Source organism: Sus scrofa, chromosome 6 (assembly GCF_000003025.6).
Source record: "Sus scrofa isolate TJ Tabasco breed Duroc chromosome 6, Sscrofa11.1, whole genome shotgun sequence".
Taxonomy (NCBI): Eukaryota; Metazoa; Chordata; class Mammalia; order Artiodactyla; family Suidae; genus Sus; species Sus scrofa.
The window spans coordinates 17,101,909-17,128,808 of record NC_010448.4 but is presented as its reverse complement, the minus strand read 5'-3'; the positions used below and the strand labels follow the sequence as shown (position 1 = coordinate 17,128,808).

At 44.2% G+C, this 26,900-nt stretch overlaps 1 protein-coding gene across 5 annotated transcripts in view; it reads left to right on the top strand.

Annotated features, from left to right (window-relative positions):
• Positions 1-26,900, top strand: part of WWP2 (WW domain containing E3 ubiquitin protein ligase 2) — a 159,203-nt gene that overhangs the window by 99,174 nt on the left and 33,129 nt on the right. For all 5 annotated transcript variants that reach the window (XM_021093861.1, XM_021093864.1, XM_021093862.1 and 2 more), the window contains exon 8: positions 12,839-13,049. In XM_021093861.1, the coding sequence (XP_020949520.1) occupies positions 12,839-13,049 (211 nt within the window). The remainder of the gene's footprint in view (positions 1-12,838; positions 13,050-26,900) is intronic.

Below are 26,900 nucleotides of genomic sequence, written 5' to 3'. Positions count from 1 at the left end.
GGATGTTTTCTGGAGGCCGTGTTACCAGCCCCTTTGTTTTTCCAGGGGCCAACATTTTTGTGATACTGGTGTCCCTCAGCCGTCTCTGCTTGTCATACAAAACCTCTGGGTAAATTGACTTTATATGGCGATGGTCTTTGAGTCACTCTTCTTGGACATTTAAATAGGTCTGTGTTTCCACTACGCTTAATTTTAGGTACCTTTGCGTGTTGTCCTTATCTCAAGGAACATGATGTATTTCAGCAGACGAGGCAGGTGCCAGCCACGTCTGCAGGAAGCCAAACGCTGTAACCCCAAACTGCCTTGGAGATGTTTTATGGCACTGTATCTGAATGCCCGACCTGTTCCCCAGACCCATCTGCTCAGGGCAGCCCTTCGCATGTTAGGGAGCCCTGCCTATTCAAACACCAAGACCTTGGCCCCGGCCCGTCTCTCGTCTCTGCTCTGACGATGGTTCACCTCTGCCTCACTGCCAGCCCACACTTTGTAGGCCCTTTAATGTCTATCCAGAGGGTACAGAAAGATCTCACCTTTCCTTTGGGGCGCAGACAGAAGGCCCTGTCTTTGGCAGTGCCCAACGAGAAGGGGCTTTGGGGCTCTGAGGGCATCTCCAGCGCTCAATAGGCTGCTGTTCGAACCGAGGACCGGTTCCAACATGGTGGTGGGAGCGAGCCGTGCCTCTAGGAAATATTTCCAGAGACACACAAGATTTATTTAGCAAGCCTTTCTTTGGCTGTGCTCTGCAGTTATGCATGAAAAAGACATTTGGGGTAAAGACAGAGCTGAGTTCCAGGTGGTTTTTTCATGTTGTCGCAACTGTCAAGTATCCACTTATATAAAATGAAAGTGAATGGCAGCCTGTCAGCATAAATATGACATCTCCAAGTGTTAGAAGTGGTGGCATGGAGAACTACACTAATGGTGGAGCACTTTATTGATACTTGTGTGCAATGATTTACTTTCTAATTTTTGATTGAATACTTTATCCAAAAAAAAAAATTTCTCTCTCTCGTTCACTCCTCCCTTAAATGGGATTTCCATGCACTTAAGATCAGGAATCACACTGGCCACAGTCAGACCCTGGCCCCCGTCTATAGTATGTGTATAAGACCCAGTGACTCATTGGGCCTTAATTTTCTCATTAACCAAGTCAGGACAAGAGTATGTATCTCATGGGGTTGTTAGAAGGAATAAATTATATGAAATGTGTAGCAGGTCAAGCATGGTGCCTGGGGCATAGTAAGCTCTCAACGTTAGCTTTAATCTTTAGGAATCGTTTCATACAGTTATAATTACACAGCCTGGATAGATGTTCTTTTTCCCACTTCATTATTTCTGATACACATGTCCGTTTATCAGTGGTCTTCTCATTTACCTTTTTTTTAAGTGGCTCCGTACTATTTCACACCTAATGTGCCAGAACTCATATAACTGTTTCTCAGTTTCTGTGTATTTCCCTTTCGTAAAACAAAATCCTGCTGTAATCTTTGCACACAACTTTGTTTCTTCTGGAATGAAGTTCTTGAGTCAAAGGGTATGAAATTTTATTTTATTTTTTTGTCTTTTGTCTTTTTTTTTTTTTTTGCCTTTTCTTGAGCCATTCCCACGGCATATGGAGGTTCTCAGGCTAGGGGTCCAATTAGAGCTGTAGCCACCGGCCTACACCAGAGCCACAGCAACGCCAGATCTAGCCGTGTCTGGGACCCACACCACAGCTTATGGCAACGCCGGATCGTTAACCCACTGAGCAAGACCAGGGATCAAACCCGCAACCTCATGGTTCCTAGTCAGATTCCTTAACCACTGAGCCACAACGGGAACTCCAGCCATGACGGGAACTCTGAAATTTTAAAACCCAGTGTAGGTGAGCAGATTGCCTCCCAAAGGTTTGAAGCAATCATTCATCCCAAAGCATTGTAAAATGTTCCTTGTGGTATATGAGGTTTATTTTTTTCCCCTGGACCTTGTAAATCCTGGTTTGTCATTTTGCTCACAGGTGTTAAGTGCCACCTCATTGTTTAACCTCATTTCATTTCTGTATAATTATCAATTGCTTTTCTCTTAGGTGACTTTTTTCACAGGGTTCAGTTATTTGCCTTGTGGAGTTTGAGAAGTTTACTTTAGAGATTTTTATAGTCCAAGTACAAGTTTTTAATAAAATTGTGGTACAATGCTCATAACCTAAAATTTACCATTTAAACCATTTTTAAGTGTATAATTCCGTAGCAATGAGTACATTACAGTGTGGTGCCACCTCACCACTATCCGTTTCCAGAACTTTTCCATCACCCCAAAATGAAACTTTGTACTCTTTACGCAGAAATATTCTCCCTTCCTCCTACCTCTCCCCGTCACCCCCGTCCCAGCCCTGGTAACCTCTGTTCCACTGTATGTCTCTATGAATTTGCTTATCCTAGGTAGCTCATAAATGAAATAATATCTCCTTTTGTCCCTAGTTTATTGCAGTTAGCATCATGTTTTCAGGATTCATCCACATTGTAGCATGTGTCAGGATTTCCTTCCTTTTTCAGTCTGCGTAATATTCCATTGTGTGTGTTCACCACATTTAATTTATCCATTCATTTGTTGATAGACACGTTGGGGGCGTATCCACCTTTTGGCTCTTGTAAATAATGCTGCTGTGAACATGGGTATACAGGTATCAGCTTGAGTCTGTGCTTGCAATTCTTTTGGCTCTGTACCTTGTGGTAGAGTTGATGGGTCATGTGGTAATTCTGTTTAGCTTTTGAGGAAGCCTCAAAATGTTTTCCAGAGCAGCTGTACCATTTTACATTCCCACCAGCAGTGAATGAGGATTCCAAATTTCCCACATCCTTGCCAGCACTTTTTCCTTCTTTCTTTCATCCTAGTGGGTGTGAAGTACCTATATAGAAATTTTATCTTATATAAATAGATAGATATAGATATAGATATAATTTTTGTTTTTGCCTTTTGTCCTTTTAGGGCTGCACCTGTGTCATGTGGAGGTTCCCAGGCTAGGGGTCTAATCGGAGCTGTTGCCACCGGCCTACACCACAGCCACAGCAACTCCAGATCCGAGCCACATCTGCAACCTAGACCACAGCTCATGGTGACGCTGGGTCCTTAACCACTGAGCGAGGCCAGGTATCGAACCCGCTACCTCAGGGTTCCTAGTGGGATTCATTTCTGCTGTTCCATGATGGGAACTCCTATCTTTTTATATTTATATTTATATATATGATAAGTTTTCCTCCTATATCATTGTTTTGTCTTTTATTTCATCTTCTGTGGTTTTTGTAGAAAAGGAGTTAAAAGACTTTAAAAAAAATCATGGAGTTCTCTTGTGGCACAGTGGGTTAAGGATCCAGCAAAGTCATTGCAGTGGCTCAGGTCACCGCTGTGGCACAGGTTCGATACCTGACCCAGGAACTTCCACGTCCTGCAGCCATGGCAAAAACAAATAATTGTGCCTGAGCATTCTTTTAATGTTTCTAATTTCACCTTTTGCTTCAATTGTGAAAAGATGCTCTCTTGTCTATAGATGGAATAAATATTTTGTTCTGTTTCACTTTTTTATGTTAAAAAAATAACTATCACACTGGAATTCATAGTGGTATATTTGTATCTATATGTATATAAATATAATGAATAGGTTTCAATTAATTTTTCTCTCTGATGGGGTCCTGATATCTTACAAGCATTAGTTTTTTTTCTTACTGTGGTTTTTGCTTAGAGCTTATCACTTACTATATTCCTCGATGCAGTGAATATTCATTTCTGGACTCTTATTTATTTCTGGTTTTAAGCCAGTCTTGTGTGATTTTGATTACTGACCTGTTATAGGCTGCTTTTCTAATGTCCAGAAGGGCTAATCCAGCCTTATTGCCTTTTCTCCATGACATTCTTTGATAATTTATGCAATTTCAAAACAGATTTGAGGCTTTGAGTGCTTAGACGCGTGGTGAAATTTAAACGGCAACAAGAGGTATCTCCGTACTGACCGGGGAGAGGCTAAGCTTTCCCATCCGGTGACATGGTACAGCTTTAACCACTTTAAAGTTTTTCTTCTTTTTGCCATCTCATTCACTTGCTTTTCTTGATCTAATCCTCACCCAACCTGTGTCATGCTAATTATGAAATATTTTTCTAGTTTGGGTTGCTCTTGGGAAGAGCTGAGTTGACTGACTGCATTGGAAGGCATTGCTTTGGTTTCACGGATAAGAGATACCGACTGCTTCACTGTGCCTCGCGACTTTATGAGCTGATCTTCTGTTTAAAAAGCTTCCTTTGTTGGCAGTCGCCTTCTCCATGCCCGAGTGAGGGGGCCAGAAAGACCTGTGTGTACAACAAGAGCCTGTGCCATGCCACACACACACACACACACACACACACACACACACACACACACACACACACACACACACACCCTAAAGATCTTGGAACACACAGTGAGCTGGCAGCGTGTCTAGGACTAAGAAAAAGAATTTCCAATTCCTGATCTTTTTTTTGGCGAACTGTAACTCAAGTATGTCTTAGTCCTGAATGAATATCTGATTCATAAAGTTAGAATGTTTAACCAGCGTCACAGAAGGAACCTTGTGAAATACACAGGTTGCAGAAATCAGAGGCCATCCAGCTCCTATTTGATCTCCTTACCCCATTTACCCCGTAATCTTGGTACCCAGCTTTTCTTCCCTTACAGGAAAACCAGGTCAGCCATCCTCGCTTCTTCCCTCCCCCATCTTCCATTGTTTTTATTTAAGGGTCTTCTTGTTTCAGTGCTAGTTCTCCGACTGCTTGGCACCTCTCTGAATGGTCCCTCTGGGAGCCTCAGTTTTGTCTTCAATAAAATGGGAATAAAAATATTTTCCTCATGCAGCTTTTCAGAGGATAAGTGAGCTAATAATAAAAGTGAATTTATGGGAGTTCCTGTCGTGGTTCAGCGGTAACGAACCTGACTAGCATCCATGAGGATGTGGGTTCAATCCCTGGCCCGGCTCAGTGGGTTAAAGGATTGGGCGTTGGTGTGAGCTGTGGTGTATGTTGCAGACACGGCTTGAATCTGGCATTGCGGGGGCTATGGAGTAGACCAGCAGCTGCAGCTCTGATTTGACCCCTGCCCTGGGTTTCTCTATATGCCGAGAGTGTGGCCCTAAAAAAAAAAAAAAAAAAAAGGAAATTTTCGAAAAGCAGACCAGGATCCTGGATTGGATCTTGGAGTAAAAGGATATTAGTGGAAAAGCCGGTGAAATCCAAATAAAGCCTGAAATTTAATTAATAGTATCCATTAAGGTTAATTTTTTAGCTTTGACACATGTGCCGTGGTTAAGCAAGGTAAGTGATGTTATATAAGCTTGGATGAAGGGCAAGCTAATCTTTATACTGTTGTCGCAACTTTTCTGTAAATTAAAAGTTAATTCAAAACTTAGAAAATTATGCGAGAACCAGCTTTGCAAATAATAGTGTTACCCAAACATAAGGTGTTTTTTTTTTTTTTTTTTTTTTTTTCAGGGCCGCACCTACAGCATATGGAAGTTCCCAGCTAGGGGTCGAATAAGAACTACAGCTGCCAGCCTACACCAAAGCCACAGCAATACAAGATACGAGACTTGTCTGCGACCTACACCACAGCTCCTGGCAATGTCGGATACCTAACCCACTGAGCAAGGCCGGGAATCAAACCCGCATCCTCACGGATCCCGGTCAGGTTCGTTACCACTGAGCCACGATGGGAACTCCTTAGGTGGTTTTATTTCAAATATCTTTTGCTAGATTATTAGGCCTCTTGAGCGAGTGTTTATTCAACGAATACTTATTGAATGCCATTTTGCTAAGCACTGTGGACAATGTGAACAAGTGTAAAATCAGGCCTTTGCTCGAGAATCTGTTTCAGGGAAAGAAGCTGAAAAGACACGATTAGCCAACCAACACAGCTCATGTCACAGGGGCTGTGTGGTTGAGCAGCTGAGACCGTAGTGCTGTGGTCCCGAGGAGGGAGCGGTCTGGGCTGAAGTCGTGGTGGTGAGGGCTCCAGGAAGAAGGGCTGAGGGGAGGGCAGGGAGAGAAACAAGAACGTAGGCAGCAGAGAGTGGAAGTGGCCAAAAATGGAGATTTGGGAGTTCCATCTGTGGCTCAGCGGTAAGGAACCCAGCTAGTTTCTATGAGGACGCTCATTCAATCCCGGGCCCGGCTCAGTGGGTTAAGGATCTGGCATTGCCATGAGCTGCGGTGTAGGTCACAGAGGAGGCTGGTAGCCCATATGCTGTGGGTACAGCCCTAAAAAGCAAACAAAACAAAACAAAACAAATCCCCCCCCCCAAAAAAAAAAACCCAACCAAAGAAGGAGATTGGCCCTCATTGTCAAAAAGGTACTGTCTTTTGGTGGAGATGAGTTGTGTATAGAGAATAATTAGGATTCATAGAGGACAGTGGTATTGCATAGAGCTAAAATGTCAACTGCAGCAGTTCTCTAAGGTGCGAGGAAGTGGCAACTCCTCGTCTTTGACCATCCAGGTTTTCTCTCTACTTGAAGCCACAACCTGGCTCAGGTATGGGCTTGTCTGCTCTGTCGCTGCTTTACCAGGGTGACCCCGGACAGTAACTGAACTGTCTGGACTTTAGTTTCTTCTGGCCGTAAGCTTTGTGGCGTGCATTTCCTTCTCAGGTCACCAGCCCTGGCGTTCTGAGAACATGTGTGTGTGTGTAGGCGCACCTTGTTTTATTGCTTTTCCCTTTATTGTGCTTCACGGATGCTGCACGTTCCACAGATTTGAAGGTTTGCGGCAGTCCTGCATCAGGTAAATCTTTCAGCACCGTGTTTTCCAACAGTATTTGTTCACTTCCTATCTCTGTGTCCTATTTTGGTCATTCTTGCAATATTTCAAACCCTCTACTAGCAAAAAGATAGACTTACTCAGATGGTGGTTGACTTTTTTTTTTTTTTTAAGCAATAAGGTATTTTTTAATCAAGTTGTTTTAAGACGTAATGCTCTTGCATACTTAATAGACTGCAATATAGTGGAAATATAACTTACCCTTCCTGGGAAACCCCACCATCCTTATAACTTGCTTCTCTTGCAGTATTTGCATTATTGTGGTGGTCTGGAGCCAAGCCTCCAACATCTCTAAGGAACGCCTGCACACACACACACACACACACAGAGTTTCTAGAAGCAGAGTATAAGCACAGCCACACAAAGTTTCAACGCTAAGATATTTGGCTTTCATATTCTCTTTCCAAATCCAAACTCAAGATAGCACAAAACCTTTTAACAGATGAACTACTTGAGTGAATCACAGGCTCTTGGATGGCTCTGTGGACAGATTCGGTCTTGGTGGGAACCCTTCTAACGAGATTTGCAGCTGCACGAACATTCAGACCCAAACAGTGTTGACTGGAGGGTCTTTTCCACTGGTATGCCTCCGGGCTTCGCTTTTGTTCTTTTTTCAGTGGACAGCACCATGATAGTTTTTTAATAGGTAGTACCTATATGTTGTCAACACTTTAAAATTATAAAAGCTTAAACAGTGTAAAGAAAGTCACCTTCCTATTCCAGTCCTCCAGCCTCCTCTTCCCTCTGCAGAGGCAGTCACTGTTGTGTTTCTTGTGATTCTTTCCAGGATATTCTCTGAATATATAAGCATATGCATATATATTCTTTGAACACACACACACTATATATGCTATTCTTCACTCTCCCACTTGTTAATTATCTTAGAAAATTTTTCCAAAGAACTAGAAGCCAATGTGAAGATCTTTGCCCCTTCCCTCTCCCGCTCACCCCACATGGGGACAATTTTTGTTTCAATAAGAAGAGTAATCACAACAGACTAAACATTTTAAATATGTTTAAATCCACGAAGACATAATGATTTTTTAAACAGAACAAATGTTCATTTTTGTAAATTGGTACAACCACTGGGAAAACAGTATGGAGGTACCTCAGAAAACTAAATAGAGAACTACCATATGACCCAGCAGTCCCACTCTTCGGCTTACATCCGCACAAAACTTTCCTTGAAAAAGGTACAAGCACCCATATATTCATTGCAGCGCTATTCACAGTAGCCAAAACATGGAAACAACCTAAATGTCCATGGACAGATGAATGGATTAAGAAAATGTAGTATATATGCACAATGGAATACTACTCAGCATAAAAAGAACAAAATAGTACCATTTGCAGCAATGGGTGGAATTAGAGACTCTCATGCTAAGTGAGGTAAGTCAGAAAGACAAAGACAAATACCATATGATATCACTTATATCTGGAATCTAATATACAGCACAAATGAACCTTTCCATAGAAAAGAAACTCATGGAGTTGGAGAACAAGACTTGTGGTTGCCAAGTGGGAGGGCGAGGGAGTCGGGTGGACTGGGAATTTGGGGTTAATAGATGCAAACTATTGCCTTTGGAATGGATGAACAGTGAGATCCTGCTGTATTGCACTGGGAACTGTATCTAGTCACTTATGATGGAGCATGATAATGTGAGAAAAAGAATGTATATATGTATATGTGAATGGGTCACCTTGCTGTACAATAGAAAATTGACAGAACTCTGTAAACCAACTATAATGGAAACAAAAATCATATAAAAATTTAATTCTTGGAGCGCATGAGGATATCAACGCATTATTTTGAAAACTGGTGAGTAAAAGGAAAGCCTCAGGCAATTCTCCTGCCTTTTCTTTACAAACTGAACCTCAAGGTAGTCTCGAATAGTTTTTTGTTTTTTGTTTTTTTTGGTCTTTTTGCCTTTTCTAGGGCCCCACCTGCGGCATATGGAGGTTCCCAGGCTAGGGGTCGAATTGGAGCTGTAGCCGCCGGCCTACTCCAGAGTCACAGCAACTCGGGATCCGAGCCTTGTCTTTGACCTACACCACAGCTCACGGCAACGCCAGATCCTTAACCCACTGAGCAAGGCCAGGGATCGAACCCGCAACCTCATGGTTCCCAGTTGGATTGGTTAACCACTGCGCCATGATGGGAACTCCTCAAATAGTTAATAAGGGAAATTACTCCGTAGGCATGATAGAATTCAAATATTACTATTTTGCAGTCCTTAGCCCACTAGTGGATTTAGGCGAAAATCGTCAATGGCTGTTAACACTGGGAGAGAGAGACCACTAGACATTGTGTGTCTCCTGATGGGAGTACACAACTCCATGTGTGCTACACTCATTGCATGTGTACGGAAGTTAAAGGAATGTTATAATGAACTCATCACCCAGCTTCAAGTGTTATTGACTCAGGCCCATTTTAATTTCATCTATGAGCCACCTCCCCCACCTTCCTTCTCCGTGTCCACCCCAGCTTCCCCCCTGCTTCGAAGTTACTGTATTTAAATTCTTGATATTACCCAACTGCACTCCATAAAGGTTCTAGCAATTTCTCCTCCTTCCTGCAGTATGTATAAATTCTGGTTTTTCTTACACTCTCATCAGTGTGTGATGAAATATTTTTCACTCTTGCCTATGCAGTAGGCTAAAAAATGGCCTTTCTGTATAGTCTTAAATTGTATTTTTCTTTTTTGCTTTTCTTTTCCTTTTTTTTTTTTTTTTTCTTTTTTGTGCTTTTTCTAGGGCCACTGCCTCGGCATATGGAGGTTCCCAGGCTGGGGGTCTAATCAGAGCTGTAGCCACTGGCCTATACCAGAGCCACAGCATCTTGGGATCCGAGTCACCTCTGCGACCTACACCACAGCTCACGGCAGCACCGGATCCTTAACCCACTGAGCAAGCCCAGGGATCGAACCCACAAGCTCATGGTTCCTAGTTGGATTTGGTAACAACTGAGCCACGACGGGAACTCCTTTATGGCTATTCTTTTGTATTTAATTTCCTTAGAAATTTTAGAATGAATTCATGTCGTTCTCAAAAAAGTCTTGGTGGTTTTTTAATTGGGACTGAGTAAAATGTATAGATTTGCATACAGAGAATTGCCATCTGTTGTGTTTTACTAACGCAGCTGAGGTGGCCTGGAACTATAAATATAAATTCTTGCATTTATGTTGGGGAAACATCAGTTGCACAAAATGCAATCATTTATTGAATGACTAATTAAGTCTGTGTGCCAGATAATATTTCATATACTGGAGAGAAAGCAAATAAATTGGTAGTTCCTAGGATCATGATGTCATGTGAAGAAATCCTAGTTTCAGCTAACTACCAGTCTCATGTTAGCCAATAGCATCATGTATTTGCTTTAGAGGTAGTATAATCTTGGGCCGAATCAGAGGGTGTGCAGCGAGAGAGAGAAGTGTAGAGAGTGAGTGTTTCAGGCTCTGGAGGCAGACAGCGGGGTGTGAATTAGGTGCCTTGTGACCTTACAGGGTGTTTAACCTCTTTGAGCCTCAGTTTCTCTGGCTGTAAAATGGGCAGATGTTAATTGTACCTAACTCATACAGTTGTATGTGAGGCTTAAATGAGATGATCCAAAAGGCTTTATAGTTTGCCTGGTGCATACTGGTGTTCTGTAAATATAACTAATATCATCTGTATTGGAAATCTGACTCTGCTGGTCTGATGGTGTCTCATTTATTACATTTTGCTCCTGATGTTATTTAGAAATGGGCGGCCAGAGAAGAAGATAGTGACAACAGAGCCGCCACGTGGTAAAAAGAGGGTAACCTAGAGGCACTAAAAGAGTAGGCCTTTTTATTGGAGCAGAGAGGGTGAATGAGAAACAGAATAGCCAGGCACTCATTTTGTATCGCGTAGGGTGTGGAGACGGAAACCATCCAGTGGAATTAGGCTTCACATAAAAAAAAAAATGTTTCTGGAGTTCCCATTTTGGTGCAGTGGTTAACACTCCGACTAGGAACCATGAGGTTGCAGGTTCGATCCCTGGACTTGCTCAGCGGGATAAGGATCTGGCATTGCTGTGAGCTGTGGTGTAGTCTGGAGGCTACAACTCCTGTTTGACCCCTAGCCTGGGAATCCCCACATGCTGCAGGTGCAGCCCCAAAAAGACAAACAAGAAAGAAAGAAAGAAAGAAAGAAAGAAAGAAAGAAAGAAAGAAAGAAAGAAAGAAGGAAAAAAAGCCTGAGCTGCCTGCTTTCCCATGGCTTCCTCCATCTCAGGCAGTAGTGATTAAGTGTTGCTCCGGCCCAAAACTTTGGAGTCCAGGAATTCCCATCGTGGCTCAGTTGTTATCAAATCCAACTAGGAACCATGAGGTTTCAGGTTCGATCCCTGGCTTCACTCAGCGGGTTAAGGATCTGGCGTTGCCATGAGCTGTGGTGTAGGTTGCAGATGCTGCTTGGATCTGGTGTTGCTGTGGCTGTGGCGTAGCCCAGCGGCTACAGCTCTGATTGGATCCCTAGCCTGGGAACCTGCATATGCCACAGGTGCGGCCCTGAAAAGACAAAAAACAAAAAAACAAAAAAAAACTTTCTGAAAGTTCCAACTGCAGTGAAGTGAGTTAGTGATCTGATTTGTCTCTGTGGAGGCCTGAGTTCAATCCGTAGCCTGGCGCAGTGGCTTAAGGATCCAGCCTTGCTGCAGCTGTGCCTCAGGTTCAGTCCCTGGCCCAGGAACTTCCATAAGTCATGGGTGCAGCTGAAAAAGGAAAAAAAAAAAAAAAAAAAAAAGAAAGAAAAGAAAAAGTCTTTCCGGCAGCTCTGTGCGTTCAGCAATGAAATGGCTCTATTAAGAGCTGGCTGTCAGAAGAAATGTTCAAGAAGGATCTGGCTCGCCATTTGTTAGGGAAATTACAAAAGGAGTTTCCTATTAGTAAGGTCAGGCTAAACCAAGGCATTTTCCTACAAGATGCTAGTGTGAATGTACACACATGCAGTCATGGATGTGGAAACTCCTCTGTATATGGCTCATCCATTTTCAAAGAATTTTAATTCTTTGAAACTGTGTTCGACTCCTTTTTGACTGAGAGGATATTGCAGTGCCTTGGGGTCCTTGTAAAGATGAGTGATCATCAAAGAAATGGAGAAATGAGGAGACTCAGGGATCAGTTTGTTTCACTTCTGTCTCTTTGTGTATTGTTACCTTGGAGACGAGTCCCTTATCGCCAGGCCTCATCTTTTCCATCTAGGGTGTTAATCTTTGCTCCCCACTTTGAGCATGAATCTTTAAAAGAGCAAGCACGTGATTGGAATTTTCTGCCTCTTAGTGTGTATGGAGCTTTTTGAAGGAAGGTGCTATTAGTGCCTAGCAGACAAATGACAAGTTTAAAGGAAAGTATATAAGCCTTTAAACTTGGCCTTGGTCTTGGGCAAGCTCCATGTATCACTGACACACTTCCCTGGTACCTTATTCTTCCCGCGACTCTTTTATTGCAGTAAATGTAATTACAGTATGCTAGAAAAATTTAATAAAGGTCTGTAAAAGAGGTCATGGTTAATAATCTGTTTATTTCAGATCCACCTCTCAGTTTTCTTCAGGCAGGCCATTACAGACTTGCTGTCGTTTCCAAAGTTTTTTTTTTCTTTTCTTTCTTTTTTCTTTTTATGACTGTGCCTGCGGCATATGGAAGTTCCCAGGTTGGGGACTGAATTGGAGTAACACCTGCTGGTTTTCGCCACAGCCACAGCAACGCGGGATCCGAGCCGCATCAGCAACTGACGCTACATCTTGCAGCAGCACTGGATCCTTCACCCACTAAGTGAGGCCAGGGATCAAACCCACATTCTCACGTCCTCATGGACACTATGTCAGATTCTCCACCTGCTGAGCCACACTGGAAACCAAGTTAGGTTTTGTAAAACTTTTTGACGTCTCTGGATAACCTGCATGGTTACCTTGCAGGTACTGCGTTATCATATTAAGCGAAAAACCGAGTAAATGTGAGCACAGCTCTGAGCTGATCTCTCAGCTACAATTTCTGTATTTTCAGTGAGTGATGAACCCACTGCAGCCACCGATCCTGAAGAACCCTCTGTGGTTGGTGTGACATCCCCGCCTGCTGCATCGTCGAGTGTGACCCTAAATCCCACTGCCGAGGCTCTCCCTGCCACCGCCACGCCGGCCGAAGGAGAGGAGCCCAGCACTTCGGGCACCCAGCAGCTCCCAGCGGCCTCCCAGGCCCCCGATGCTCTGCCTGCTGGGTGAGTAGTCTGCTGTCCCACCACAGCGCTGCCACCCACCTCCTGAAAAAACCAACAACTGAGATTCCCTCAACAGGGCAGGAACAACGTGGTTATTTATTACCTGGTGGCTAGCTAGTAGTCTCAGGGGAGGCTGCCATGCATAGTAACGAGCAAGGTGTGGAGGGACTGCTTGGTCTCCATAAATCTTGAAAAGAATCTAAATCATCAGGGGCAGAATCAATGCCACCTTATGCCGTGACTTGAAATGAACAGTTTGATGCAAAGCGTGTGGCTTGTCTGGAACAAGGAGCTCCTTTTGCCCTCTAAGATCACAGAAGGGTCTTTGCCTGGATCCTGCCTAGGAAGCAGCTTTTCTGTCTTGCTTTTTATCTTAATGGCCCATGGAGGACTTGAGGCTCTGAATATTACTGTTTGTTATTCCCAGGGCCGGGCTGACATTCACATGGGCTCCTAGTTTTCTTGCCACGCTGTAGGTGAGCATAAAATCTGAAGGTAAGGGCCTTGGATGACAGCAAGATAGCCCCGGCAGACCGAAAGGAAGTTCAGGGTTTGACTGTGTAGTGAGTGGAGATGAGGAGCGTGGCATCTGCTCGATCTGGGCTTGGATCTCCGCTCCACCCACGGTGACCTTGCCTGAGTGACTTTCCATCTTGGTGAGGTGGAGGTAATAATCATGCCTATCTGTCTCCCCAGGAAGTTAAGGGGCTCCAGTAGACAGCATATGTGATGCCCTCCCCCAGTGGTGGGTCTCACACCTGGTGAATGCTATTTTTGAAGCAGTTGTGAAGGAACCACAAGGAGGGGGAAAGAACCTGAGCTAAAAACAAGTCTCGGAGTTCCCCATCGTGGCGCAGTGGTAAACGAATCCGACTAGGAACCATGAGGTTGCGGGTTCGATCCCTGGCCTTGCTCAGTGGGTTAATGATCCGGCGTTGCCTTGAGCTGTGGTGTAGGTTGCAGGCACGGCTCAGATCCCGCATTGCTGTGGCTGTGGTGTAGGCTGGTGGCTACAGCTGTGATTAGACCCCTAGCCTGGGAACCTCCATATGCTGTGGGTGTTGCCCTAGAAAAGACCAAAAAAAAAAAAAAAAAAAGAAAAGCAACAACAGAGTCTCATCTCAGGGCTACCAGTCACTGTCGGGGCCAGTTCCATTGCCGTCCTGCTGCCCATCCTGATTATCAGTTTGGTACCAAGGAAACCCGTGTCCCTGTCTCCATGGTCCCCGTGGTCTTGCCGATGGTGGTGACGTGTGGGTTGGTCCTCTGAGCCTTTGTCATTTGTAAAGGAAAAGAGAAAGATGGATGGTGTCTTGCTTAACGTATATCATGCTTCATTGTTCTTAAGCCGCTTCAGAAAACCCAGTTGTTGCAACAACAAAAAAAATCACAATCTGAAGGCATTTGCCATTTTACCACATACATCTCCCATCCCCAGCCTTTGGCTCACTACCTAACTTAGATTTCTTAATAAAACATGCTGAACACATGAAAAGTCTTGCAAATAGTTTTTAATACCTCAGACCCGTCAAGAATCTGGGCCATCGAGAGGTGGTTCCAAAAAGTTTTTTGGTGAAGTTTTCAACTTTGCGAAAGGATTCACAACCCATTGCTTGTGTGCAGCTTCTTACAGGGATTGGTTGCTTTTTCTTTTTTTCGTATGTGGTAAGGAATACTCGAAAGACCTTGGTTTGGTTTATAATTTGAAATCTGTATATAATTTGGGGGGAACTGGGCAGAGTCACGTTGGCAGAAGGGAGAGAAAATGCTGTCTGTGTCCCCCTTGAGCTGTCCCTGTGTACCCCCCCACCGCCCCTGCCACCCCAGCAAACGCCTGGAGGGCGGGCTTCACTCCTGTGTGGGTCACAGGTAATTAGGACTCATGGCTCAACGTGTCTTTATGTAGGGCGTGTGTGAGGGTTACTGTTCTCCTGGATTGGGCTCTTCCTGTTTCCAGGCAGCTGGAAAACTCCAGGCCCTGAAACCGCTCTTTATTCTACATCTGGCACTTGGAGCGGCCCAGGGAAGCGGTTCTCCTCCCCCACGAGCCAGAGGCTGAGACACTTTGGCTCAGGCCAGCATCCCACCGTGGAGCGTTTAGAATGGGATGAGGCCCCATGGGCAGGTCTGGGGAGGCCCCTCCCCACTTGAAGACGTATGATGGTCCAGAGAAGGGTATTGAGACCCAGTTTTCTGGCCCAGATGGGCTTCCAGGTGCCCGTCCCTGAGACAGTGGGGCGCTCCCGTACCTCGGGGGCTGCCTCAGGGCCTGGAAGTCGCCTGGAGCAGCACTGCTGAGTGCGTGGCACCGGGGATGGCAGGCTTTCAGTTCTCTGCTCTGTGATGGCAAGCCAGAAAGGGCACACTTTCGCCCGCCAGCCTTGCAGTTCGCAGACCTACCATCCCCACCCCAGCTTATTTACACGTTTAGGAGATTCAGACAAGATGGGTTATTCCTCTATTCATAGTATCTTGGCTTCAGGAGTCAGGGGACCACTTTTAACCTTTTAAAATAAAACTCTGAGGCGTTCCCGCTGTGGCACAACGGGATTGGCAGCATCACTGGAGCGCTGGAATGCAGGTTCAATCCCCAGCCCAGCACAATGGGTTGAGGATCCAGCATTGCTGCAGCTGTGGTGTAGGTTGTAGTTGGGGCTCGAATTCAATTTCTGGCCCAGGAGCTTCCATAAGCCACAGATGCAGCCAAAGAATAAAATAAAATAAAACTCTGAGCGTGACATTTCACGACTTAGAATGCTGCCTATGGCTTCCTTTTGTCTTTAGGGATAAATTCGCAAATCCTCGACAAGACCTCAAAAGCCCTGTAGGATAGGACCTCATCTACCCCTGAAGCCTTCTATGGAAGACATTCTTTGCTTTCCGCTCTAAGCTCTAGCCACAGTAACTCCTCTTAGTTTGACAAACGTACCACTGTTTCTCCGGATTTGGGACCCTCTGCCATGCTGGTTACACTCTCTGAAACCTTCCTCACCATCTTTGTGCATTGATTCTATCCATGTCCGAGTCGCAGATGAATCAGCGCCTGCTCTGGGAATCCTTCCTCGATCCTTGGTAAACAAGGTCAGACCGCCCCGTGTACTGTAACTCTTCTCACACGTGTAATTGCCTGTTTGGCGTCTCTCTGCCCTGCTGGGCTGTAAACGCCAAGACGGCAAGGAGCCCTGTACAAAGTCAGCCCCCAAGACATATTTGTAACAACTTAATGAATCAATTTCAATGCCATTGCTTCCTCTCCCCCCCCGCCCCCACCTGGATAAATGTTTTATCCTCAAATAGAGAGCAGTTCTGAAGGAATATGGCATTTTCTTCCCAAGGGCGAGACCTTATGGGGTAACGCGCTGGGTTGTCAGGTATGAAGCTATCACAGGATCAGGATGCTCTTCCCTGCTCACCAGGGGCCCTCATGCCTTGGGAGACCCTGTGGAGCTTGGCTCCCCTTTGCTGAGGCATTTCTGGGCCCCGCTAGACTGCTTTTGCAAAATGTCCCTCTGCCTTTGTCTCTTTGCGACCCTTCAGTCTCCCTGAGAGAGCAGGATTCACTTGGGGATCCCAAGGGCTTATTTTTCCAGTTGCTGCGTTGCCTTTCTGAAGCTTGCAGCCGATGAGATTGGTCGTAAAGATGTCACAGATGTCTCTCTGTTTTAATGACTTAAGGCCGCTGAAAACTGGGCTGTGTAAGTCCGAATAGACCACCCTTTATCCCGCTCTACTCCCCCGGCTCCAAACCCTCCTGCTTTCTGTACCTTTTAATTGAATTAGCACGAAAGAAGCCAATTGGGAGGGCGTGGCATTTTCAGCTTTGCAAATAGCTGTTACAGGACGGGGTGCCAGGGAGGCTCGGGAGACGTGGTGAGATAGTGGTCCGGGCCGTGGGGAGGGAGGCCGCTTTGATCCGCTGGCCCTGCATCTGGTTTTTATCAGCCCGGAGCCCACTTGGGGGACCGAATGCTCATTAAGAGCCCGTGGGTACATGGCTTAGATAAACTGCAAGCGCGTCCCCGGCTCAGCCGCTCGCGCAGCCCCTCGCGCACAGAGGCACATTATTTGGCCCTGGCAGCCGGCACCGGGCTGCGGTTTCTTACATAAGGGAGGCCGTTGTGCTTGGACTGCCGACTTAGCCCAGCGCTGCCATTTCACACCATCCCTCTCCTCCCGCAGTCATTGGCTGCCCTGTCTGCTTCCTGCCTCAGAGTAGAATTAATTGAGGAGGGTGTTTTCTGGATCTTTCGGATTGGCCATCTCCCCTACCCCCAGGCCCAGGTAGGAAGATCCAGTGGTCCTTGACACACTATCAAGGAGGACAACCCAGGAAGAGTTTTTGGATGTTTTCTTTGTAGAAACACTTTTTGAGAGACGTTGACATTTGGAGCTTCTCTGCTAAGTTATAAACCAGCCGCTGCCATTTGAATTTCATTCCAAACTCCATTTTGGCGCGAGCCAAAGAGCCTTACCCAGGAGTTTTGAAATAGTGCTTCTCAAACTGTCAGTGAAGAACTACTCTTTTTTTTAAATCTGTTTGTTTCAATTTTTTTTTTCTCCACTCTCTTATGAGTCCCTACTTTGGTCCTCTATTCAATGAGACAAATCCACAGATCACATATCTGGATGTTGTGGCAATGTCACATTGGTTTTTAAATGCTTAGAAACTTTGGTCCTTTTCTGTTTGCTGAACAGTAACAGCATGAGCCATGGACCGTACTTTGAATAGCAAAGGATTAAAGGATTATACTGGAAGAATCTGTGCCTTCTTGCTAAGTGGTATGGTTTTGTTCTCAACTCTGCAAAGACTATTACATGCTTAGGTAATGCCAGATAGTACATACTTTTGGCTTCTTCCTCCTTGTCTCAGAACAAAAGTTCCTGTTGTTGGGGCCGGCCTGTGAGACGTCCTCGCCCTGCTATGTGTATGTTTTCACTTGTAATTAGGAGTTTCCATTTTTGCTGTACCTTTTAAGAACTCTTCAAGAGCTGGGATTATTGTGTCCATCTTTGTATCCCCAGCACACAGGACTTGACTTCTAGGGAGATGGAGTGAGAAGTATTTGTGGAATGACTGGATAAATGCCTTCCATTCTCAGCACCTCTTACAACAACAATTTTTAAATTTTTATTTTTTGCTTTTTAGGGCCACACCCATGGCATATGGAGGGTCCCAGGCTAGGGGTCAAATCAGAGCTGCAGCTGCTGGCCTACACCACAGCCACAGCAATGCAAGATCCAAGCCTCGTCTTCAACCTATACTGCAGCTCACAGCAACGCTGGATCCTTAACCCACTGAGCAAGGCCAGGGATTGAACCCTCAACTTCATGGTTACTAGTCAAATTCATTTCTGCTGCACCACAATGGGAACTCCACCTCTTACACTTTTTTAGTTTTTTTTTTTTTTAATAGAAGAAATAGAACAACAACAGTAACAAACACCCACCTAGATTTACTCATTGGTAGTTTTCATGCACCTAGTGTATACTTTTGCCTGACCATCAGCAATAGCTAGCACCCAGTAAACATTCCCTTTGTGCTGGGGAGGTTTATATGCTGGTTATTTCATGCCATCTTCATAGCCCTCTGTGTAGTGGCTACTTTTACCCTCATTTTGCAAATGAGAAAGCCTTCAGCAGTTTGCCCAAGACCACAAAGACAGACATGCACACATAAACACACATCTACCAAAACCGGACTTTCTTAGGGTCGGTGCTATTAACATTTATTTTAAGCACGCAGATAAGAATAGAGAAATACCTGTGGGCTCCACCCCCAGCTTTATCAAAGTTTAGCACTATGCTGCGTTTGCTGTGAAGGCCCTCCCCCGACTCCCGTTTTTTAACTTCCGATGAAGAAGACATTACCAGTAAAGTTGCAAGTCCCCATGCAGGCCTCCACGATCCCACTCCCTCTCCATAGAGCTACACGGATCTCGGTACATTCATTTTAACTGCTATATGGTATTCTGTTGTAGGAAGAGGTTGAACTTTATTTATGTCATAATTAAAATTTATTTATCTTGGAGTGCCCGTTGTGGCTCAGTGGTGAACGAATCCGACTAGGAACCATGAGGTTGCGGGTTCAATCCATGGCCTCGCTCAGTGGGTTAAGGATCCGGCGTTGCCGTGAGCTGTGGTGTAGGTCACAGATGCGGCTCGGATCCTGCGTTGCTGTGGCTGTGGCGTAGGCCAGCAGCTACAGCTCCGATTCATCCCCTAGCCTGGGAACCTCCATATGCCGTGGGAGTGGCCCAAGAAATGGCAAAAAGACAAAAAAAAAAAAAAATTTATGTATCTTTACTGTATCTATCAGACATCATGTAAATACAAAATGTAAAAAGTAATATGTTTTATATGTACTTATAATTACCTCTTTGCCATTGTAAACAATGCTACAGTGAAGTTTTTTCTGAGCATGCCTTTTTGTGTGTGTGGTTGTTTCTTTAGTGCAAGTGCTGGAACAGGACTTTCTTACACACTTTCAGTAGGCACTGTCAAATTGCTTTTTGAGTCAGCTCACTGATTCACACCCCCATGAGCAAGCATAAGCATTCCTGCTGAAACTTAGAACTGTCAGATTTTTTTCACCTTGGCCAGACTGATAGGCGTGAATGGTATCTCTGGGTGGTTTGTTTTTGCTTTTGTTTTTTCTTCTTTGGCTGCCCCGCAGCATATGGAGTTCCTGGGCCAGGGATCAGATCTGAGCTGCTGTGGCGACCTTTGCTGTAGCTGTGGCAATGCTGGATCCTTAGCCTATTATGCTGGGAGGGGGATTGAACCTGTGTCCCCAAGGCTCCAGAGATGCTGTCGATCCTCTGCACCACAGCAGGAACTTCTCTTGGTGGTTTTAAATTTGAATTTCATTGATTATCATTGAGATAAAACCTTTCTTACATTTAAAAAAAAATTTTGTTCTTGAGTTTCCTTTCTTGTGAGTTATCTGTTCTTATATTTTGGTTCATTTTCATGCTTAGGTATCTGCCTTTTTAATCTGCAGGATTTCTTAATATGTGCTGGAGACTAATTGCCTCTCAATTGGGTATCACAAATACTTTATTTCCACTCTTTGGCTTGTCTTTTCATTTTTGTATTTTGCATTATTGTATAAGAATTCAATTTTTTTGTTTTTTTGGTTTTTTTTGCTTTTTTTTGCTTTTTAGGGCTGCACTAGCGGCATGTGGAGGTTCCCAGGCTAGGTGTCCAATCAGAGCTACAGCTGCCGCCCTACCCCACAGTCACAGCAACATGGGATCCGAGCTGCATTTGCAACCCACACCACAGCTCACAGCAATGCTGGATCCTTAACCCACTGAGCGAGACCAGGGATTGAACCCATAACCTCATGTTCCTAGGTGGATCTGTTTCCGCTGCGCCATGATGGGAACTCCAGTTCAAATTTTTACACACCAATTTTGTGAATCTTTTCACCTGCCTTTTGTGTCTTGTCTAAAATACTTTCTTACTCTGATGTTGTAAACATTTTACATGGATAAACGAGCCCCTTTTGCCCACATTTTGTTGATTCTGATATGCACGATATTTCACTTTTAACTTCTTTAAAATCAAGCCGTGATTTACCAGCACTGGTGTGTCGTAGTTTAATTGGTAGAGACTTTTTCTTTCTTGGTGTTATGTTAACAATCTTGCAGTTTTTACTGTCTTACCATTAGTGACATTTTAGATTTAATGAAAAAGACTATTTATATACTTTTTCAACAAAATTTTCATTATCTTATGCATGTTATTTTTTCACTTTTTCCACCGAATATATTGTGAACATCTGAAAAGTCGATATTATTTATAGTAGTATTTTCTTTTACTCTGTGTCAGTAATTTGTACCTCTTCATACAATTGTATTTTAAATGACTGAGTAGCCATTATAGAATTAACATAATTTATTTCTCTAATCCTCCATTTTGGAGCATTTACATTGCTCCCAGTTTTTCTGTAACACGCCGCAACACACTGTGACAGATGCACCTATGGGTGACTTCTTGACACACAAGTATTTCTTTAGGGTATATCCTCAGAGCAGGGTTGCTGAATCAAAGGGTATTCATGTAGGAAAGGTTTTTAAAAAAAGTTTTTTTTGGCTGTGCCCATGGCATGTAGAAGTTCCCAGGTCAGGGACTGAACCCGTGCCACGGCAGTGACCTGAGCCACTGCAGTGACAATGCTGGGTCCTTAACCTGCTGCGCCACAAGAGAACTGCCCCCCCCCCCATTTTTTTTATTAAGTATAGTTGATTTACCATCATGTGTCAATTTCTGCTTTACAGAAAAGTAACTCAGTTATACATATACGTACCTTATTTTTTATATTCTTTTTTAATCGTGGTGTATCACAGGACATGGGATATAGTTCCCTGTGCTTTACAGTAGGACCTGGTTGTTATCCATTCTAAATGTAATAGTTTGTATGTACTAACTCAAGCTCCCAGTCCATGCTGCTCCCTCCCCGTCTCCCTTGGCAACCACAAGTCTGTTCTCCATGTCCGTGAGTCTTTTTCTGTTTCATAGCTAGGTTCATTTGTGCCACGTTTTATTTTATTTTTATTTAATTTTTGTTTTTTAGGGCTGTACCTGTGGCCTGTGGAAGTTCCCAGGCAAGGGCTTGAATTGGAGCTACAGCTGCTGGCCTATACCACAGCCACAGCAACATAGGATCTGAGCCGCATCTGTAACCTGCACCGTAGCTCCCGGCAACACCGTATCCTTAGTCCACTGAGGGAGACCAGGGACTGAACCCATATCCTCACGGATACTAGTCGGGTTCATTACTGCTGAGCCATGACGGGAACTCCCCATTTGTGCCATATTTTAGATTCCACATATAAGTGATATCATATGCTATTTGTCTTTCTCTTTCTTATTTCACTGAGTGTGAGAATCTCTAATTGCATCCATGTTGCTATGAATGGCATTTTATGGTTCTTTTTATGGCTGAGTAGTATTCCATTGCATATATGAACCACATCTTCTTAATATAGGAAAGGTTTTTGACCAAGTTGCCAAATTGCCATTAGGAAAGAGTATACCCATTTTTGCTCCCATCAACTGTTTTTTAAGAGTGACTATTTCCCTGCATCGCCAAAGTTATCTGCAAAAATGTAAAAAAAAATTGTTTTTAATAGATTCCATCTCTAGGAATTGTCTTCCCTATTTATGAAAGCACATCTTATAATGTTGCCATCTTCCACAGAAGAGCTTTGGGGACTTTTCCAAGGCAAAGAAAATGGGATGGTTGAAGAAGAAGAAAAACAGACCTTAATTCAGAGTCCTCAGTAGCTACTACCGTGCCACCCTGTGCTCCAAGGACATAAAGTGCTAGTTGTTGATAGTTTTTAAAAGGGGGTTAGTGTGCTTAGCTTTAAAGGAAGGCTCAGTATTTCAAGCAGTGTTCTTGGGGGCAGGTCTGAGTTTACAGAGGACCTACTGAAGCGGGGAAAGCAGTGAGAAGGAGCTGTATTCCATTGCACACCGACTTCGGACTCCTAAAACACTGACAGTGTCCCTACAGAGGACATACATCTTACGGTTCACCCAGGAAGTGGCCAGAGCGTCAGGGAATAGGATTTGGTTCAGAGTCAATTTAATATAGAAGTAGACCATAAGAAAATTTGAATTCCCTGCCGTATTTGCCTGAGAGGAATTGAACTTCTACATAGGCAGCTTTCAGAATACCCGAATACTTTCGGTGTATTTTTCTGAAGTTTAGTTTTTGTCTAAGTAACCAGCAAGGCCTCTTTTCTTTGTTGGTAGTACAGTCCTGTTTGACTTTGTTTTCTGATGGAGAGAGCGTACTTTGAATGAGCATCAGCCCAGTGCTTGTGTTAATGAAATTAATGAATTATAAATAATACAAGTTTTTAAAAAAGAAGAAAAGGAGTTCCCATCATGGCTCAGTGGAAACAAATCTTATTAGTGTCCATGAGGACACAGGTTCAATCCCTGGCCTTGATCAGTGGATCAAGGATCCGGTGTTGCCTTCAGCTGTGGTGTATCCTGCAGATACGGCTTGGATCCCACATTGCTGTGGCTCTGGCATAGGCTGGCAGCTGTAGCTCCAATTCGACCCCTAGCCTGGGAACTTCCATATGTTGTGGGTACAGCCCTAAAAAAAAAAAGAGAGAGAGAGAGAGAGAAAAGAAAGGGGAGTTCCCTGGTAGCTCAGTGGGTTAAGGACCTGGCATTGTCACTGCTATGACTCAAGTTGCTGCTGTGGTGTTGTTTTGATCCCTGGCCTGGGAACTTACACATGCTATGGGCACGGCCAAATAACAACAACAATGATAATAATGTCCTTACTAAGAATTTTTGAGCATGTTGATGTTGTCTCTGATACTAACCTGAAATTCTTGGATTGCCCAGCTTCAAATTCCTTCCCAGTTTAATCCCACTGTTAGTGAAACTGTGGTTCTGTCCAGATTTAGAGGAGTCAGACCAAGAAGTGTGTTGATCAGGATGGTTGAATATACACTAACGGAGGATTGATTTCCTGAAGATCTTCTAGGGAATCCTCCACAAGAAAATGGGGTTCAGGTGACCAGATAATTTCCTTTCAGATAACATAGGAGAGAAATGATCGGATGTCATTCTAATAATGGAACTGAGATTTTTTTTTTTTTTCCAACCTTTACTTTTCCGTGAGAATGATGGTGGAGGGACTCAGGGCACAGGCCTGGAAGATATACAGCTAAATAAAGGGCAGTTAAAATCCATAGGAGCAAAGGGAATTTAGGCAAAAAAAAAAAAAAAAAAAAAAAAAACCACAGTAAGATCAATTGAAATTGGGGACTACTTTTGAAGTGCTTTCAAATATAAAGACCCTGTATAGTCCATGGTCCAACTGAACGTTCCCCGTCGAAGGCCAAGGAGCAATGTGTGGGGAAGGGACCTGAATCACGCTTGGCGCTTTGAACACTCTTTGCGAGAGCATCAAAGAAAGCTCTTTCGTGGGAGAGGAGGTGACCCACGTGACCAGGATGCAGTATCGAAACCCACGGGTCGTTTGATTGAAAAGCCTTTTAATCTCAGCGTGAAGAAGATGCTTATAAGGTTCAGACACCTAACCCCTGCCAGGGATGTGCTGATGAAAGGTCGCTGCCAGTCTCCCTTTCTTGGCATGGGGAGACCAAACCAAGACCGTGGGAAGGCTTCATCTATGTGGGTCAGCAGCGACTGAGGCGGAAACGAGGCTCAGGAGGCTCGTGTGACGACAGCCTTGAGCGGCTCTGCTGCCCGAACGGAGGGGAGGGATTCGTATGAAATCTGAGGCGCCACGCAGGCAGGGAGGAGCTGCGAGTTCGCTGAGAAAAGCAGCTAGACCAGGTCGTGGATCCGGGAGGACCCGCATGGACATTTCATCCGAGCAGGAGTCCAGTTGTAAAAGGAAAAATGTAGATATCAAAAGAGGGTAATGGAAGAAAGGCCTGGTTCCTCTGGTAACTTTTTTTTTTTTTTTTCCTAGCTAAGCCAACTGAGAGGGTTCATAGAAGGACACTGAGATTTGCTGGGCAGTAACAGTCCCCGAAAGAGAACCTTTCATTTGAAGGATCGACTGGGATCAAAGATAGTACAGACGGGGCTTATCCAGGCTTGGGAAGAGCCGCCATGGCTCTTGAGTATAAACCAAGAGGGTTTCCTTTCTGGCAGTGGAGGAAGAAAGGCACTCACTTCATGGGATTTTAAGAAGTATCCCATCTTCACATGAACACATAAGCCAAAGTATATAATCAAACCAAAGTTTCCTCCTTGCCTCAAATGAAATATAAAAGAAGCCAGAGGTCAAGACTTACTTGCAAGATGACAGGTGCAAAGAAAAGACTTGTTGGTGTAAAGAAAACAGCAACAGCACATATTTTGTCTTTATTCAGGAGGCAGCCCCACCCCCCTATTATGAGCAGTTTTCTAGATAATGACTGCAAAATGAGCAAACCTGTTTTCTTGGCCCCAAAATTGCCAAGGGAAGGAAGGGTAGAGCTAACTTCTGAGGAAATGCTGAGGAATTCTCAGCATCTTTAGTCTCATTGGGAACAAATTTTACGAAGGAGTGATTTGCTACCCTTGCCTTGAGGAGCTTCCGTATCTCAGTTCTTAGTAAGACAAGTCTTGCTCAAGACTTTCCTTAGTGGAGTTCCCGTCGTGGCTCAGTGGTTAACGAATCCGACTAGGAACCATGAGGTTGCGGGTTTGATCCCTGGCCTCGCTCAGTGGGTTAAGGATCCGGCGTTGCCATGAGCTGTGGTGTAGGTCACAGACGCGGCTCGCGTCCTGTGTTGCTGTGGCTCTGGTGTAGGCCTGGCAGCTATAGCTCCGATTTGACCCCTAGTCTGGGAACCTCATATGCCGCAGGAATGGCCCAAGAAATGGCAAAAAGACAAAAAAAAAAAAAAAAAAAAAAAAAAAGACATTCCTTAGTTCCAAATTCAGATGAGTAAAGAGGGGATCGGATTCAGAGAGCTGGTGTGAAGTCACAGAGAGGAGCCTTTGTTGTTGCAGGGTTCCCACCAGATCCCCACCGATGGGGACACCCTTCCTCTTGAGCGGGCAATAATATCTGTTAACTCTTTTGTCTTTAATTCAGAAGGAGGTTGAGAGGGAGAAGAGCCTCAACTTTACCCTGTCTATATTTTCATCTGGTCGTTTTTGCGAGAAGATTTTCCCCCTGACCGAAAAAAAGGATCTTCCTTTTGTAATTGGGAGGAACCAGGGCACCGAGCCAAGTCACTGGTATCCGCTTCCCCCAGAACCTTGAATGGGAAGGAAATACCCAGGAGAGAAAGTGCTTGAGTGCATTTTTTTTTTTTTTTTTGTCTTAAAGTTTTTTTTTTTTTAAATTATAGCTGATTTGCAATGTTGTGCCACTTTCTGCTATACAGCAAAGTGACTCAGTCATATGTATATACACATACTTTTTTATTTAAAAAAATTTTTATTGTAGTTGACTTACATTGTTCTTTCCATTTCTGCTGTACAGCAAAGTGACGAAGTCATACATATATAAATATTCTTTTTCTTTCTTTTTTCTTTTTTCTTGATTTTTAGGGCAGCACTTGCGGCATATGGAGGTTCCCAGGCTAGGGGGTCGAATTGGAGCTATAGCTGCTGGCCTACACCACAGCCACAGCAATGCAGGATCCAAGCCGAGTCTGTGACCTACACTACAGCTCACGGCAACGCTGGATCCTTAACCCACTGAGCGAGGCCAGGAATCGAACCTGCAACCTCATGGTTCCTAGTCGGATTTGTTTCCATTGCACCACAACAGGAACTCCCTCTTTGTCTCATATTATCTTTAATCATGTTCCATCACAAGTAACTGGATATAGTTCCTCGCGCTAGACAGCAGGACCGCATTGCCTATCCATTCTTAATGTAACAGTTTGCATACTTTTTTATACTCTTTTCCCTTATGGTCTATGCTGTAGCATGTCTTTTTAAAGCTGTTTTGAAAAATACTAAAATGTTTAAAACAACAATTTCACGCTTTTTCTTGTCAGAAGAGTGTGTACAAAAATGAAGCTGGATCACGAGTAGGTGTTCTGAAATGTGCTTTTGCATAAATATCATATCGAGTGATTGAACAGATTTGAATGTAAATAAGCAGTGTTTTGAAGGCATGTAACAAAAATAGATTGCTTTATTCAAATGGTTTACCTGCCCTGGTCCAGATTATACTCAGATATACCAAGTGGAATAAATCTTGAATGAAGAATTAGCTACCGTGAAATTTAGTGGTGTTTGTAACACTCCAGTCCTCAACCCTGTGGCTGATTGATCCCTTTTGAGAGGAGGGCGTGTGGGACGACCAACCTCAGGGCTCCCCAGGGTGAGCCTCCCCAGGGT